The sequence below is a fragment of the Podarcis liolepis genome (genome assembly GCF_965112155.1).
Source record: "Podarcis liolepis genome assembly, chromosome: 8".
NCBI lineage: Eukaryota > Metazoa > Chordata > Lepidosauria > Squamata > Lacertidae > Podarcis > Podarcis liolepis.
The window spans coordinates 58,097,494-58,115,043 of NC_139560.1; the positions used below are offsets into that span (position 1 = coordinate 58,097,494).

Genomic DNA, 17,550 nt, shown 5'->3' on the forward strand with positions numbered 1-17,550 from the left:
ACCCATCTCCCTCCCTTCATTTTGGACCCATTTATTATAAAATATGGTGAGGTACAGATGTATGTAAACCTCTGTTGTGGTGTACTTCAGATATCCAACAGAATGGGATATTGAAATATTTCTTATTCCATGTTTATCTGACATTTCCTCTAAGGAGTTTGTGGTGGCATACCTGGTTATCCATGTCTTCATTTGATCTTTAGTCACAACAACCTTGCGAGTTAGAATTAGGCTAGGGGACTGTGACTGGCCCAAGGCCCACCCAGTCATCTTCCTGGCTGAATTGGGGGAATTGGACTTCGGTCTTTTCCAGCTTAAGAACTTAAGAAGCCTGGGATTTGGGTTTTTTGTTGTTGTTGTCCCCTGTAACCGCAAGCCAGGCACAATTTATCAAGTTTGGGATTGTACCAGAAGGTGGCTTTTCTAAATCATAATTTACAAGGATCGGATTTTCTATTGGTTATCACTTTAAATCTTTCTTTTTTTTAACCTACTGCTTTTATATTAACTGTTTAATCTTGTTCAGCAACTAGTGAATGCTTTTTGGCTGTGGAATAAGCACAAAGCTATCTCAGGCTGATCGAGTTGTGCAGGATGGCCTTATTTAATTAAGCACGGGGTTCTGTTTCTCCCCTTCCCGCAGCTGTCAGAATAAATCAGCCGCCTGTTGCTATCGTATCTCCAAAAGCCCAGGAAATTTATTTCCCTACAACTTCTGCTTCCATTGATGGGAATCGTAAGTACCAGGCAGCAACTGTGGGTTTGCAGTGTAATTAGAATTGCTCACAGGGATACCAGCTTATTAATTTATGATTCCGTGGCATTTCCCTTCCAACACAGAAAGTACTGATGATACTGAAATAGCCAGTTACCACTGGGAAGAAATTGAAGGTCCCCCTAGAGAAAAGAAGGCATCGGCTGATACACCAGTTTTACATCTGTCTGACCTCGTGCCTGGCAATTACACTTTCAGGTGAGAGGCCTACATTTTTGCGTTTGGCTCCTCAGACCACAACTCGGGGATGGACAAGTCAGAGGAAAAGGCAACCAAAGTTCTTTTTTTAAGTTAGTTAGTTAGTATAATGCCTTCACCCGAAGATCACAGGGTGGTTCACAACATAAAAATAGAAAACAAAAACACAAAATACGCAATAATAAAGAACAAACCAATAATCCCCCTCCCACAAATACATTTAAAAGGCCATAGAATGTTAATCAGCCAAAGGCGTGGTTACAGAGAAAAGTTTTGGTCTGGCCCATAAATATATGTAATGAAGGTGCCAGGCGGGTCTCCCTGGGGAGAGCATTCCGCAAATGGAGAGCCACCGCAGTAAAGGCCTGTTCTCGGGTTTCCACCCTCCGGACCTCTCATGGAGGAGGCACATGAGGAAGGGCCTCAGAGGATGATCACAGGGTCTGGGTTGGTTCCTATGGGGAGAGGTGGTCCTTGAGGTATTGCAGTCCTGAGCCATAATGATCAAGGGGGTGGTGTGACTTCCCCCCATGAGGAAAGGTTGCAGCATTTGAGACTTTTTAGTTTAGAGAAAACATAAAAGGTAATAAGATAGAAGTCGGTAAGGTTATACATGATACGGAGAAAGTGGAAAGTATTATGTACTGAAGTTCTCACCCTGGGCCAGCAGGGGGATACTGTAGATAGTTATGCAAATAAGGGATCGAAAGTGATGTTCAGTGATTGGATAGTTTTAGTAAATTGTTACAGTTACATGGTACTGTAGCTCTATATAAGCAGGCTGACTGAACCCTTTAGTTCAGTTCTGTCCTGGCCTGTGAATAAACAAGAGCTGTTTGAAGAATCGCTGTGTCGTCTGATATGTTCACCCACAACTTAACAGAAAGAGAGAAGTTACTTCTCCTCTCATGACCCTAAAACTTGTGGACACCCAACAAAGCTGAATATTGGAAGATTTCAGGAAAGTACTTCATCGCACAGTCCATGTTTAAACTATGGAACCTGCTTCCACAGAAGGCAGCGAGAGGATTGGATAAATTCATGGAGGAGAGGGCTATTGATGGCTACTAGCCATGATGACTGGTTCTGAATACCAGTTGCTGGAAACCACAGGAAGGGAGAGTCTTGTTCTTGTTGTGCTCGAATCCTGCTTGTTGGTTTCCTGCAGGCAACTGTTCAGCCACTGTGAGAACAGGATGCTGTACTAGATGGGCTATTGGCCTGATCCAATGGACCTTTCCTATGCCTGACATCGTATATTACCTCAGACATGGAAAAGGTGGGTGTGGTTTGCCTCCAGCCTGGCAGGCCAATCTTGAAGGCCTAATGGACCTAGGGTTGCCATATTTCAAAAAGTGAAAATCTGAACACAATACTTGTTAGGCTTTTTTTGGCAAAGTTGTTGAGCCCCCCCCCCCTCAAACGAAGAAGTTCTTGAGCTATTTTTAAGGAAATTCACCAAAATCTAGACTTCCTACATGGGTTGTCATACGTCTGTATTTTCCCGGATAATTCAGTCTCTGGAGAATCAGCAGAGAACATTAGCAGATTCTTGGATATGGGAGGGGTGAAATCTCCTCAATTTCCTCCCGGACACTGGTTTTGACTGATGTATTCCAGCTATGTCTGGGAAATTCCAGACTTATGGCCACCCTAGATGGACCGAATTAGGTCCATGGTCTCTGGATTCTGCACTCCTGAGGTAGAAGGAATCAGTGCATCTGAATTTTGAGAATGGGAGAAAGCACACATTCAATATCATTAATTATTCACATATCTTTTCTCTTCCTTTTTAGGTTAACAGTGATTGACTCCAGTGGAGTAGCTAACTCTACAGAAGCCTCACTGAGGGTCCATAAAAAAGTGGATTTCCCTCCTGTTGCCAATGCAGGGCCAAATCAGGAAATCAGTTTGCCTTGCAACTCCGTCACAGTGAATGGAAATCAGAGCAGTGATGATTATGAGATAGTCAGCTATGAGTGGTCCCTGAGCCCGAAAAGTCGAGGCAAAGTGGTAGCAATGCAGGTAAATGGAGATCGTCTTGCCTCATTTAATAATATCCACCACCACCACCCCGCCCCCCGAATCCAGTAGCTTTCAGATCAGGAGTTTTGTGGTGCTTAGTGAAAACAGGCAAAAGAAGCCTGGTTGCGCTTTGTATTGTGCAGGAAATGGTGAACATTACCTTGAAACACTTAGTCTCTTCTATTTTTGCCCTGGCTAGGAAGACACTTGGACACTATACTTAGAGTGGACCCTGTAAAATATTGCATGGGACTTTAAAAATTAGTCATTTCAGTGGTTCTACTGCGACCAAGTCTGGATCCGACCATCTGTGTTTAGGCAAACCATTGCAAAGGAGCAATAGTGAGTTTTGGACATGGTGACCACACTTAATGTCACAGATGTTGAACTAGTGCGTTCGAAGTTCTGCAGAATATTGTAAGCCTATTCAGGTGGTTGTGAAATATTTGTAAAATATTTCTGTATAATGCAGAGGTTTGCACCCTTTTTGGGTCCACTTGACCAACTACATTCTTTCTGTGTCACCCCTGTGGGGCTCAGGAGCCCAGTTATGTCACCCCTTGCCTGCAGAGCTGGCAGCCCCTCACCCCTTTTTGAACCCTCCCTTGAGTTTTCCCTCAGCCTCCTCTCCTCTCCCCTCTCCTTGGAAAGAGGGACAGAGGCTAGTGTTCTTGCAGCACCCCTGACCATCATTCAGGCACCCCAGGGTGCCACGGCACACTGGCTGAAAACCACTGGTATAATGATTTGTTACGATAATAGAAAGCTTTGTACTGTTAACATTTGCCTCATTATTTCCCGATTTTCCTCCCGCACCTCATTACCCAGGGGGTGAGGAGTCCCTACCTCCAGTTATCGTCAATGCAAGAAGGCGAATACACGTTTCAGCTGACTGTTACTGATTCTGCTGAACAGCAGTCTACAGCTGAAGTCACGGTGATTGTCCGGCCCGGTAGGCAGATTTATAGTATATTTGACTTAACAGAACATCCTTCAGCTGGCTGGCTGTTGAACCTCTATGTACATGAGCCAACAAATCTAAATCTGACCTTTCATAGTAAGTGGAAGGAGGAGGAGGAAAGACCGCTTGCCTGCCAGGCAGCCTCCGTTATTTAGGAATGTGCTGAGCACAGAGGCCAGGCAATAATAGGAGCTGAACGCACAAATGCCCCACCCACTCCATAGGGCTTTTGCCAGTTAGCATGATATTTTTTTTAGCTTAAACCTAGTTCATACTGGCATTCAACATCTGCAATATGTTGCCCGAGTATTGCTGTTGCTGATTCATATCTCATTGAGTAACCCATGGAAAACCCATAAGACTGCAGCTTTGCCATCAAGTAGTGGCATGGCAGATGAAAGGATTGAGCCTTGCCACTACTTTTTTCTGGGCCACCAGGAGGAGGTTGCTTGTCCCTCCTGGAACACATGGCCGCCAGGTCAATTTCTGTCCTTGGTGTGAAATAGAACTTGAACCCTCTACTACTGTTCACAGCAGATTACTGTGAGGATGTTAGAATTCCTGCTCCATGATTGCAGTCATGGGATTTTTGTCTATCACATGACAGTATATGTTTTGACTCCAGAGTGGGAAGTGACGGAGACAGGATGTTTGTGTTATTGTGTTCTGTGAAGTGGGACTATTGTCCTTTGTTCTTTCTCTTTGCTGTCTGATGCTAGAGAGAGAGGGAGCCATGTTGCAGTGCTCCGTGTGTGTTTACTCCTCTGTTTACTAGGAGAGGGCACACTTGATACTTAGGCATGCTCTTTGCATTGCTTTCTCATCCAGGACACAGGGCGAGAGGTGGATTAAATGATATTCCAAGTCACTCCTGGTACCGTTAATACAACAGCCCTTTAATGCTTGGAGGAGAGGATAACCCTTGTCAGTTACAGACTAGAAAACACAGGCTGTATTTTGAGCATTTTTTGCTTTGTTTCACTACAGAAAAGAATAGCCCCCCAACAGCCGTGGCTGGGCCAGATAAGGAGTTGACGTTCCCTGTCCAGAGCACCGTTCTTGATGGAAGCATGAGCACTGATGACTTAGGCATTGTTTACTATCACTGGGAGAATATCAGGTATTTTGTAAGAGTGGAGGAACGTATCTGGTGGGGCCAAACAGTGTCTCCTACCACGTTACACAGAAGGAACTTGAAAAGCTTGGGGTGGACTGGAGCCATTTAGGCTTACTGCTAGTTTCTGCATGAACCAAACAAGGTCCCAAGTTTATATACATCAATATTGTTCATGCCAAATACTGTTTTGTTTATTTTGTAAAATGCTAATAATTGTCCACTATTTTTGCTGCATTCACATAGCCAGAGGAAGAATGCGGTAGATTAATGAGAACTTTCATAATTCAGTTGAAGATGAGTGTACTTTTCTCAGGGATTGCCATTTGATCTCAGAGGCATCCCTGTACATATCACAGATATCTCAAAGCCACTCAGATTTCTGAACTGACTTTTGAGGCCTCTTAGGTAAAGTTTCTGGCTGAATCTGAAAAACCTGCAAGCCTTGGCCTTTTTAAAACCGCCATCCATTATGTAAGTTTGCAAGGAGGCTTGCAAGTGAATTTCAGGCCCTCAAGTGAATATCAGTTTAAAGAGGTAAAATGCCAAATTCTACCTGCTACAGATGGAATGTTGACACTGTTTAAACCCCTCTGACGAGCTAACCTGAAGAAGCCAAATGATTTGCATTTCTCACCAGTTTCAATAGCTAGTGTGGAAAGTTGCTATTGGCACTCTTATTCAGCATGAAGAAGTATTCTCTTGAAGCTTCAAAAATGTTCATGCCACCACCCCCAGAACTTGCTCCATTTACTAAAATAGCACTTTTTGTTTAAACTGAGTTGACTCTGGTTCCTAGGTTATGCCTTCCTCTTCCTTTTTCTTTTTGCTCCGTTGCAGTGGGCCAACCTCTGTGCAAATGGAAGACACTGATAGCGCAGTCGCAACCATCACAGGCCTGCACGTTGGAACCTACCATTTCAGACTGACCGTCAAAGACAGCCAAGGACTAAGCAGCACAGCCACAATCTCTGTGACTGTCAAGGAGGGTAAGGCTCACTGCCCCATTCGCGTTTGATTGGAGGTTTATAGGCTCCTCTCCCAACAAGGAAGTTGAGCTCACAACAAGAAACAGAGCATTTGAAAACAACATAGAGCAGTTCCGTGAATATCACAATATAGTCCTATGAAAAATATTTCAGTGTGGAGCCCTGCCAAGTTCTGAGAGTCTTCTTCATCTGAGCAAGGCATTTAGGATACTATACCAGGCAGAGGGCCTTCTCGGTGGTGGCGCCCGCCCTGTGGAACGCCCTCCCATCAGATGTCAAGGAAATAAACAACTACAGTGGTACCTCGGGTTAGGAACTTAATTTGTTCTAGAGGTCCGTTCTTAACCTGAAACTGTTCTTAACCTGAGGTACCACTTTAGCTAATGGGGGCTGCCGCTGCGCCGCCGGAGCATGATTTCTGTTCTCATCCTGAAGCAAAGTTCTTAACCTGAGGTACTATTTCTGGGTTAGCGGAGTCTGTAACCTGAAGCATCTGTAGCGTCTGTAACCTGAGGTATCTGACTTAGAAGACATCTGAAGGCAGCCCTGCTTAGGGAAGTTTTTAATGTTTGATTCCCCCCGCCTGTTTTTAATCTGTTGGGAGCCGCCCAGAGTGTCTGAGGAAACCCAGTCGGATGAGCGGGGTATAAATATATTATTATTATTATTATTATTATTATTATTATTATTATTATTATTATTATTACTATTATTTCCATTCCTATTCTTTTATTTCCTGCTCAACTCTTCAAAACAAAGCTCTTCCTCTCTTACAATTTTATTGTTTAGAAAGCAACCGCCCACCCCAGGCTCATGCAGGGGGCAAGCACATCCTCATTCTGCCCAATAACTCCATTGCTTTGGATGGTTCGCAATCTACTGATGACCAAGGGATTGTGTCTTACCTCTGGATTCGGGATGGCCAGAGCCCAGCAGCTGGGGTAAGTATTTTAATAATTTAATGAAGCCAAATTGAATGTATTATTAAAAAAGAAAAAAATCCAAATCCAAACACCCTACTCTTTGCTTGCATTGCTGCCATGTAACAGTATGGTCCACTGGATCCAAATTGGACTTGCATGGAGCAGCCTTGGGCAAGTTGATCCAAGTCTCAGCTTTGCAGTCTTAAAATAGGAGTAGAAGAAACCAAACCCACGGGTTTGAAGATGCACTCTTTGGCTGTAGGAAGGGTGGGAGAGATGTTGGCAGCCTCCACCGCCCATCATCCCCAGCCATTGCAGTCAATGGTAGGAGCTGCAGTCTAACAACACGTGAAAAGCCACAGGCTCCCAACCCCTGACCTTACAGTTGTACCTCGGGTTAAGAACTTAATTTGTTCTGTAGGTCCATTCTTAACCTGAAACTGTTCTTAACCTGAGGTACCACTTTAGCTAATGGGGCCTCCTGCTGCCGCCACACGATTTCTGTTCTCTTCCTGAAGCAAAGTTCTTAACCTGAGGTACTATTTCTGGGTTAGCGGAGTCTGTAACCTGAAGTGTCTGTAACCTGAAGCATCTGTAACCTGAGGTACCACTGTACTTTATTAACATGGCTGTTCTAGGCCAATTTGTGGTGGGTAGTTGTAAAATCTCGGGCAAATTTTATCTTGCCTTTGAGTGAATATTAATCTGAAGCAGTGCTGACTTCTCCTTTTGCAGGATGTGATACACGGCTCAGATCATGAGGCCATCCTGCAGCTGACCAACCTCGTAGAAGGGAGTTATTCTTTTCACTTGAAAGTCACCGATGGCAAAGGGGAGTCAGACATCGACATGGCTACTGTAGAAGTGCGGCCTGGTAGGAGGACGTTTATAGCATCTTGTCCCTCCCAGATCTGTCCTCTTCTCCTATAAGCAGCACACAGCAAAGATCTTGACAGGCCAGGTGACCCACTCACATGCGAAACCTTGGCTCGGTAGCTCAGTGGCAGATTTCCCATTGATGCTAAAAAGTTGTTGTGGCTTGATTCCATTGCAGTTCAAGGCAGGGGCCTAAAGCAGATATGAAGTAGATGAAGGGAACGCAGTGGATGTAGCCTACCTTGATTTCAGCAAGGCATTTGACAAGGTGCCCCATGATATTCTTGTAAAGAAGCTGGTAAAATGCGGTCTTGACTATGCTACCACTCAGTGGATTTGTAACTGGCTGACTGACCGAACCCAAAGGGTGCTCATCAATGGTTCCTCTTCATCCTGGAGAAGAGTGACTAGTGGGGTGCCACAGGGTTCTGTCTTGGGCCCGGTCTTATTCAACATCTTTATCAACGACTTGGATGATGGACTCAAGGGCATCCTGATCAAATTTGCAGTTGACACCAAACTGGGAGGGGTGGCTAACACCCCAGAGGACAGGACCACACTTCAAAACGACCTTGACAGATTAGAGAACTGGGCCAAAACAAACAAGATGAATTTTAACAGGGAGAAATGTAAAGTATTGCACTTGGGCAAAAAAAAAAGAGAGGCACAAATACAAGATGGGGGACACCTGGCTTGAGAGCAGTACATGTGAAAAGGATCTAGGAGTCTTGGTTGACCACAAACTTGACATGAGCCAACAGTGTGACGCGGCAGCTAAAAAAGCCAATGCAATTCTGGGCTGCATCAATAGGAGTATAGCATCTAGATCAAGGGAAGTAATAGTGCCACTGTATTCTGCTCTGGTCAGACCTCACCTGGAGTACTGTATCCAGTTCTGGGCACCACAGTTCAAGAAGGACACTGACAAACTGGAACGTGTCCAGAGGAGGGCAACCAAAATGGTCAAAGGCCTGGAAATGATGCCTTATGAGGAACGGCTAAGGGAGCTGGGCACGTTTAGCCTGGAGAAGAGGAGGTTAAGGGGTCATATGATAGCCATGTTCAAATATATAAAAGGATGTCACATAGAGGAGGGAGAAAGGTTGTTTTCTGCTGCTCCAGAGAAGCGGACACGGAGCAATGGATCCAAATTACAAGAAAGAAGATTCCACCTAAACATTAGGAAGAACTTCCTGACAGTAAGAGCTGTTTGACAGTGGAATTTGCTGCCAAGGAGTGTGGTGGAGTCTCCTACTTTGGAGGTCTTTAAGCAGAGGCTTGACAACCATATGTCAGGAGTGCTCTGATGGTGTTTCCTGCTTGGCAGGGGGTTGGACTCGATGGCCCTTGTGGTCTCTTCCAACTCTATGATTCTATGAAGTACAGTCCTTTCAGAAGTCTTGATTCATTTCCTGGATTCTCCAGTCATGGGTGGAGTGACGATATTGCTTGAAACCCACTTTGCAAGAGGTAGCTCTATAGGCAGCTTATAGATCAAATCAAGGCCTTCAAACCTGTCCCACTCTGCAGCCAAAACTTTGTTTCCTCCTCTCATTGCCATAGCTAGCACACTTCTCAGTGCTTCCATGGTGTCTCTCTGATCCTTACCACCATGTTTTCCTCATGAGAGCATACATGCAATAAAGGACCCTGATGAGGTGGCCATCATTTTGAGCCAAATTCTACCCTATGTTGTGGCTAGATGAAAGCTTCTATTTGTTGGTTAGCTGCTTTTAATGAAGTTGCATCCTGACATGCTAATAGTGTGCAAGTAGAAAAGAGAAGTACAGTGTCAATGTAAGCCTGGCCTCATGGAGACCCTCCTTGTTTTGCCTGCTCAGCAAACCTTTGAAAAAGTGGCCTCAGATTCCATAAGCAATTACATGGATTACTTCTCATGTTGTGTTCTCACATACCTGCAAATACTGATTTGGATAGTCATGATGCCTTTCATTTTATTATCTTGCTGGTCCCTTGTTTTCTGGGTTTTTTATACTCCATTTCCTTTCTGCTCTTCTGCTTAGCTGCTAAATTTTGCTAACCTTTATAAATTAATCCACCTGCATTTTCTGATGGCATGGATGACAAATCGGAGGGAAATGGGGAATAACATAGTTCCCTCTGAAATTCATGTGCTGCATTTGAGAATATAACTTTGCATTCAGCACATGATAAATATCTGCTTGGAACCTGCATGTTCCCTGTTTGTTATTGCCGACTGGAATTTGTAGTAAATATTAATTTTGAAACCTCACACCCACATGTCAAGGCAATATTTGCCATGCTCCAAATGAAAAACATTATTTTTGCATTCACAGATCCTAAGAAAAATGGACTTGTGGAACTGATCTTGCAAGTTGGAGTTGGCCAGCTGACTGAACAACAGAAAGACACGCTTGTGCGGCAGCTAGCAATGCTCCTGAACGTCTTGGATTCTGATATTAAAGTTCAGAAGATACATGCTTATTCTGATATCAGGTACAGAGATACCAAAAATAGATACAGTATAACCCAAAATACTACAGACCAATAAGCTTCTTTTCAATGGCAAGCAATATGTAGAGCAGGTATAAAAAATTTGGGCTGACTTGCTGACATGAGCAGGGATGCGAGAAGGTATAATTTTCCATTCCGCTGTGTATTTTTCACATGCAGCACTGTCCCATTGCAGTTCATCTTCTGCCAAAAACAACGCTATCCAACTCACTGTAGTTACATAAGTTACATTGTTGTTACGTTATGAAAATAACTTCATAGGAATGCTGCAGAACAATTGCTAACAGGCGTGCTCGGAGACCTGCACTGGCTCCTGGTTTGCTAATGGGCCAAGTTCAAGGTGCCACTATTAGCATATAAAACCTTAACAACTTAGGACCAGTTTGCCCACAAGACTGCCTTTCCCCACATGTGCCCACTTGACCACTTCGATCGGTGGAATATGCACTACTGCAGATGTACATAATACTTGCAACAAGCAAGTTGCAAGAACTTGATTGTTTTAGTGTGGCAGCACCTGCACTTTGGATCTCCCTGCCTACTGAGACCAAGCAGGCACCTTCACTGAACTGTTTTCGGCACTTGCTAAAAACATTCTTGTTTAGACAAGGCTCCTCGGATGTCCAGAAAGTCAAGGTAATTTTAATCTCTTTCAGTATTTTAGCTTCTGTTTGCTTTTAAGTATGGTTGCGAGTTGCTCTCGATTTTATTGTTTTATCTTTTCATAAACTGCTTTGAGGGCTCCCTGCCCCCAGTCAAGTGGTGTATAAATTTTACGAAATAAAATTATTCCACCCCATTCATTTCCGTGCATAGGAAACACAATGCAAAGGGTGGAGGGATGTCTCAATTATGTATTGTTTGCACACTGAGAGCAACAACAGTGAATACTGACTGGATTTGCGTGGCAAGTTCCCTCCCCCAATGAAATGAAGACACAGGACACGTTAGTTAAGGTTAATGGGCGTAAATGGCCACAACTTTATTGATTACAGAATTGAAGGTATTGGCCTTAGGCATTGGTTCCTATGACTACCCGGCATGGGAACCGGGAAGGGTTGAACACAAACCGTGGGGGTGTCCTGCTGAAGTACGCCAGCTAGGACCCCCACGGGTGTCACCGCTCGTGGGCGTGCCAGCGGCCCTCACCTTACTAGGTCTCGGACAAGGCAAACGCCCCCGGAGTCCTGTACCGGACTACCCTTTTCTTGGGGGAAGGTGATGGCGTGTCCTTCCCCCCCATCCATTTGCATAACAATAGACCCCTGCCAATGCCTAACCGCCACTCGAGCAAAGCTCGCCGCCAATACCTTCAGGCCTGTAACCAACCCCTAATCCCTACTATGATATCTCCCAACCATATATCATTCCCGGCATCGGACAAATGCACGCCATCCCGCCTGTAGAGGGCCTCGTTGCTGAACTGTATGTTTGGGTGTCGGATGATGCACCCGCCCAAGGCCACCACTCTACGTTCCACTGCCCGCTCTAAAACTTTCCTTGCTTTATTCACACCAACTGGGCTCGCACAGTCCCTCCATGTCCTCCTCTCAAGCAACGAGGACCACAGTATTTTGATGTTTGGGTACACTGGCACCTAGAAGAAAAGGGGGGAGCCACGAGAGGGGGGGGACGCCGGCGAAGCACGTGGGCGAAAGCGCCGTCAGGAGGCAAGCAAGCGCTGCATAGGGGGACGAAGTCCCAAGCGGCGGCTACAGAGTTACGTTACCCTTCTTCGTTTTCTGGTGTAACGAAGAGCGTCAGTCAGCCGAGTCGGTAGCCGCTGGGCGGAGAGAAAGTACACGCGACGGAGAAAAGCCGCTCGTCAGCTGGAAAAGCCGCTCAACAGCTGGGCGACGGAGAAAACCAGGCAAGGGGAAAAGAGAGAAAACTTCTCGGCTGCCGGGGAGTGAAGAGGGAGATCCCGGGGCGTGCCTGGCCTTAAATAGCCCAGGCCACGCCCCCCCCCGGCCTGCCTATTGGCAGGCAGGGGGTAGGCGGAGAGGCACGCCCCCGGGGATTCCCTGGCTCTCGCGGGACTAAACTCCAGCCCCGCGCTTGTGGGAGGGGCCAGCCCGCAACACCCTCTCCTCCCGAGGCTCGCCATTCATTTCCGTGCACAGGAAACACAATGCAAAGGGTGGAGGGATGTCTCAATTATGTATTGTTTGCACACTGAGAGCAACAACAGTGAATACTGACTGGATTTGCTGTATTGATTTCTATTCCAGAAATGGGACTAAGCAAACATTGGCAATTCCCACTCTTGTCCTTCTTTTCATTTCAATTCTCTGACATCCCTCGCGTCTAGTGACCTTAATCTAACACTGAGCAAACCATATTTGCCCTTAAAGTTTACCAAGTCAAGATAATAAGTTGATAGGTCATGGTGAGAACAGAATGCTGGACTAGATGGCCTTTGGCCTCATCCAGCAGGGATGTTTTTATGTTATTATTTTTTTAAAAAAAATTAACATGCGTGAATGCTTTGGGATATGTAAACACCATTGTTCTGTGGCTAAAACTTGAGAAGGTTGCCCATTTTGTAGCAGATGCATGCTGTGTTACGGCCTGTTCAATCACGTGTAATTTCAAACAGCTAAGTCGGCAGCCGATGTCTGCGTTTCCAATTGAGAAATAAAATTAAAATCACCATCTCTCCCTGTCGCACAATCAGGGTCTGACTTGCATGGGGAGCCTGTGTGTGTGTGTGTGTGTGCGCGCGCAGGAGACTCTTTGCTTCAGAAGTTTGCCCTTGAGCACATAGAAGGCTGTAAAAATGGGGAAGGCACTGGGTTGAAGTGGGCAGGGCTTGGCAGCACCATTTGTCCTTGTGACTGCCATTGCATGAATGAACCAAATCCCGGAATAGGGGTTGTGCAAAGGCCAAATCAAACAGTCTGATTGTGACAATATTTCTTAAATTGAAAAGCCAGCCCATTTGAATGCTATAGTCTGGTTATTTACAATATATACATCCTCTCTTCAGCACAGCTGTTGTGTTCTATGTTCAGAATGGCCATCCTTTTAAAGTGATGAAGGCAGCAGATGTTGCACAGATGCTACGCTTGCAGCTCTTGAAGGAGAAGCCGGACTTCTTGCTTTTTAAAGTGCTTCGCGTTGACACGGCTGGTATGTAGTATTCACGTTATGCTGCAGAACAATACCAAAGCCCAATGCAATAATAATAATAATAATAATAATAATAATAATAATAATAATAATTTTGATGGTTTTTGCTGCTATAGGTTGCCTCTTAAAGTGCTCCGGACATGGACATTGCGACCCTATCACGAAGCGCTGCATTTGCTATCAGCTGTGGATGGAAAATTTGATACAGAGGTATCTTAACAGTGGAGAGAGTAATTGCGGTGAGTTGAGAGGAAACGGGTGAAGTGTTTCAGGCAGGGACGCTGAATAGAGTAGATCTGTGATGTTGCCATATTGAATGCATAAGTGCATTAATGGTTCCTCTAATAACTTTGAACATTCTACTTCCACCTTCTAGAGTGGAGTATACTTTATGTAACGGCATCAGCTTTCATTTTGATTGTGCTGATGGCGGGGTTCGTTTGGCTCTGCATCTGCTGTTGCAAAAGGTAAATGATTTCTAATGAAGCTCAATATGAACATCCCTTAGTTCTATGGTCACTGAAATAGATTAGAAGCCTCGTTTGTACTCAGAAGCATCTACTGATAGGTTTGGGAGAATATTTGCCCTTTAACCACCCTGTGAGTTTGGCAAGTGGCTAATGGGAATTAAGGGGTGTCCAATTAATCTAAGGTGAGGCAACCATAAGAGATATGTGGCTGCCCATAGCACAATGGTGTAGACGCAGCTCCCATGTAATAAACTATCTGTGTGAATAACCACCTGTACAGGTCGAAAACAGTTTTTCAACCATGCCTGTATAACGCCTTTGGTTTTGGTTGCTTGTAAGCTGGCTTCTCCACGTGGGAGCTCCACCAAGGAGTCTGTGGGTGGCTACACTGTTGAAGGGGCCCCAAGTATGACAGCACTAATTATGCTGAAATGAGGAGGCACGCATCGGGGTGGGGAACCCGTTCAGACTAAGAGTCACGTTCCCTTCCAGTCAACCTTCTGATGGAAGGTGGGAACATGGCAGAGGCGGGTAGGCAAGAGGCAGAAATGGGTTGAGCAACGAAAGTCCATGTTTTCTATTCCCACACACTCACTCATCCCTCTCTATTCTCCATCCAGATGAACAAGAAGCAGGATCAGAGTTCAAGGAAATATTCTAGTCAGGCATAAACACTTAAGCAGGGTACCAAAAAATAAAATAAAATGGTGAGGGGTGTGTCCTGGAGTGGGGTTTGGCTGGGGAGTGGGTATGGCCTAGGAAGAATCATGAGGCCTAGTATTTCATCCTTGGTTTACATAATGTATATCCTTTGTGGTTGGGGTGGTTCCTAAGAAAATATCACCTGTGGGGGGGGGGGAATGGGCACTTGGTTTCCCAGCTTTAAGTGGAATATTTCATCTTTTAGCAGAAAGAGGACTAAAATAAGAAAGAAAACAAAATACACAATTTTGGATAATATAGATGATCAGGAGAGAATGGAGCTCAGGCCTAAATACGGTATGTTTCTTTTCCCCTTTCCCCCTCCATGTCTTCCAACCTTTGCTACAATTCGTATGTGACTTTCTGTTTCTTGTGCTATTAATACAGACTTTTCTTTCGCATGCATCTGGCGCTTTCACATTTTAAGGCAGGATAACATCTGATGGAGCAGGCTGTCTCCAATAAAAGTCCCGGCCATGTTAAATCTCCCATGTTGCAATAGCACTTGCATTTCCCTGCCAAGGAACCAAAAAAATCACCATGTATTTATTTTCAATTATTTCTGACACACCTTTCTGCAACAAAAGCATGCTGTTTCCTTTTGTTTGGATTCTGCTGCAACTGAAGTTAACCTGAACTGGTTGTGGTTCAGGCCAATAAATATTACCGTCAACATGCTCATCAGAAGTGAATGGCAGCTACTGCTTGTGTCCCAAAGACAGGCAGTTGTGTTCCTTGATGACGGGCTCGCAGGGCATGTGTGTGGTAGTACTAAGTCACTGATTCAATCAGTGCAAGGATTTATCTGTGCAACAGAACACTCCCCTCTTTAAAACTGCTCTGAGAGTTTCCTCAACCCTCTGGAGTAGATTTGGGAATGGTACAGGGCACGTGTGGGAGGAAGTCCCTTGTGCTCGTCCAATTATTTAGTTGAGTAGCATCGCCACTCCTCTATTGGATCATAACAGAAGGAGCAGCAGACTCTAGCAGAGATGTCAATAGGCTTATTTACATGTCACCTGGAACATTGCATGGAAAGGAGAGCCAGTGTGGTGTAGTGGTTAAGAGCGGTAGACTCGTAATCTGGTGAACCGGGTTTGCGTCTCCGCTCCTCCACATGCAGCTGCTGGGTGACCTTGGGCCAGTCACACTTCTCTCACTCACCTCACAGAGTGTTTGTTGTGGGGGAGGAAGGGAAAGGAGAATGTTAGCCGCTTTGAGACTCCTTCGGGTAGTGATAAAGCGGGATATCAAATCCAAACTCCTCTTCTTCTTTAGAAAGAGTTAGCACTCCATGTTCATGTTGGATTGCTTGTGGTGGTGTGGCTCTGGGTGATGGTTTATGGTAGTAAGACGTAACATTACTTCCTCAATTTGACATTGCGGATGAGATAACGGAGATCAAATAGTAAGCAGACGTTGCAAAGAATCTTCTGCTTCCCATCTCCTCCCTATCTCAGGTATAAAGCACAGAAGCACAGAACACAATTCCAGCCTGATGGTTTCAGAGTCAGAGTTTGACAGTGACCAGGACACCATCTTCAGCAGAGAGAAGGTTGAAAGAGAGAACCCAAGGAATGCCATGAATGGTTCCATGAAGAATGGTGTCTCCTTCAGCTACAGCTCAAAGAACAGATAAATGAAGAGGCTGCAGTGGAAGGACACGTGCTAAGGCTATGCTGCTCCTCCTTCACCACCCCCCTCCCAAACTATACTGGTGGGAGATGGGATGATAAACTTCCAGCATAGTAGAAAAGGAAATGGACGCGGTGGACTTTCCCCTTCATTTCTTTAACCAATAACGTATTTTAACTGACCACATGAGTTAGGTGAGAGGGTTTTCAAGGCTAAAAATGGTTGGAGATGGTTTCCATGTAAAAGGTTATTGCTCAAGACTGTTACATTACAAGGAGCACATATGAAAGCTACCTTATATTGGTCCAAGTTTCCTTTAGAAAACAGTGGCTATGCATCTGTACAAAGACACAGCAGTATGCAAATGTACCTTGAGTTATTAAAAAGAAAAGCAGTGTGCGGCTATAGCGTCCACCTCCTTCCAGTCACTTTTAGTTTAACAAATAAGAGGGTTGATGAAAAGGGGTTTTGTGATACCTGCTTTGGTAAGGCAATGGAGTTGAAATCATTTTTTCAAAGGACTCAAGGCATTGTCTGAAGCAACCTAACTGCAGTAAAGGACATTCGTATTTGGATGGCAGACTTCCTAGGAGTCTGGCAAGCCCAAGTTGCTGGAAGAAAGGAAAGATCCGAGTAAAATTTCAAGCCTGTTGCTACCTCCTTCTTGTAAGTGGATACCACACTTGGGAGAAGGTTCTATACTTGGGAGAAATTGGTGGCACATGCCATATGCCACCAATTTGACCCTCTTCTATCTATTTTGCTGAAGAAAGGCTTGCAAAATCATTCCACGTTCTTTGAAAACTGCAGCTTTTGTGGGGTACATTGATTTAATAATCGGTACTGGAAGTTTTAACTCCTTCCCTTTATTTGCCTTGTGAAGTGCTGAGAGTAAATCAGATGCGCTCAACTCCATTGACTGTGGCATTCTGTGTAGTGAAAGTGTGGGCCAGAAATCACCTAGTCTTAATATCTAACAATGCTCATAAAACATGTTTACTGAACAAGAACCAATTGTCACTGGGTTTCTGTGTGTGCATCAGCACTCTCCCTTCATGATGAACATGAAGATAAGCACAAATTTCTTAAAAAAAGGTTTAAATTTCATGCTAGGGGCTTAACCCAAATGTTGCTGTAAACAAAGAAGAATGGGCTAAACAGAAGTTTTAAGGCACTGTGATGATTTTTACCCCTGGAGAGTAAAGTGTCATGTGTCTCAAGTACTGAAAAATTAGCGATTCAACTGTTCTTTAC

General features: G+C 44.8%; 1 protein-coding gene across 3 annotated transcripts in view; it reads left to right on the forward strand.

Moving 5' to 3' along the window:
* Positions 1-16,703, forward strand: part of KIAA0319 — a 34,312-nt gene extending 17,609 nt beyond the window's left edge. For all 3 annotated transcript variants that reach the window (XM_083518601.1, XM_083518600.1, XM_083518602.1), the window contains 14 exons: positions 644-736; positions 841-973; positions 2,770-2,998; positions 3,827-3,950; positions 4,947-5,079; positions 5,914-6,062; positions 6,852-7,003; positions 7,721-7,859; positions 10,180-10,339; positions 13,347-13,489; positions 13,606-13,728; positions 13,866-13,956; positions 14,867-14,958; positions 16,122-16,703. In XM_083518601.1, coding sequence (XP_083374727.1) covers positions 644-736; positions 841-973; positions 2,770-2,998; positions 3,827-3,950; positions 4,947-5,079; positions 5,914-6,062; positions 6,852-7,003; positions 7,721-7,859; positions 10,180-10,339; positions 13,347-13,489; positions 13,606-13,728; positions 13,866-13,956; positions 14,867-14,958; positions 16,122-16,300 — 1,940 coding nt within the window. In that variant the 3' untranslated portion in view covers positions 16,301-16,703. The remainder of the gene's footprint in view (positions 1-643; positions 737-840; positions 974-2,769; positions 2,999-3,826; positions 3,951-4,946; positions 5,080-5,913; positions 6,063-6,851; positions 7,004-7,720; positions 7,860-10,179; positions 10,340-13,346; positions 13,490-13,605; positions 13,729-13,865; positions 13,957-14,866; positions 14,959-16,121) is intronic.
* Positions 16,704-17,550: the final 847 nt, after the last annotated feature.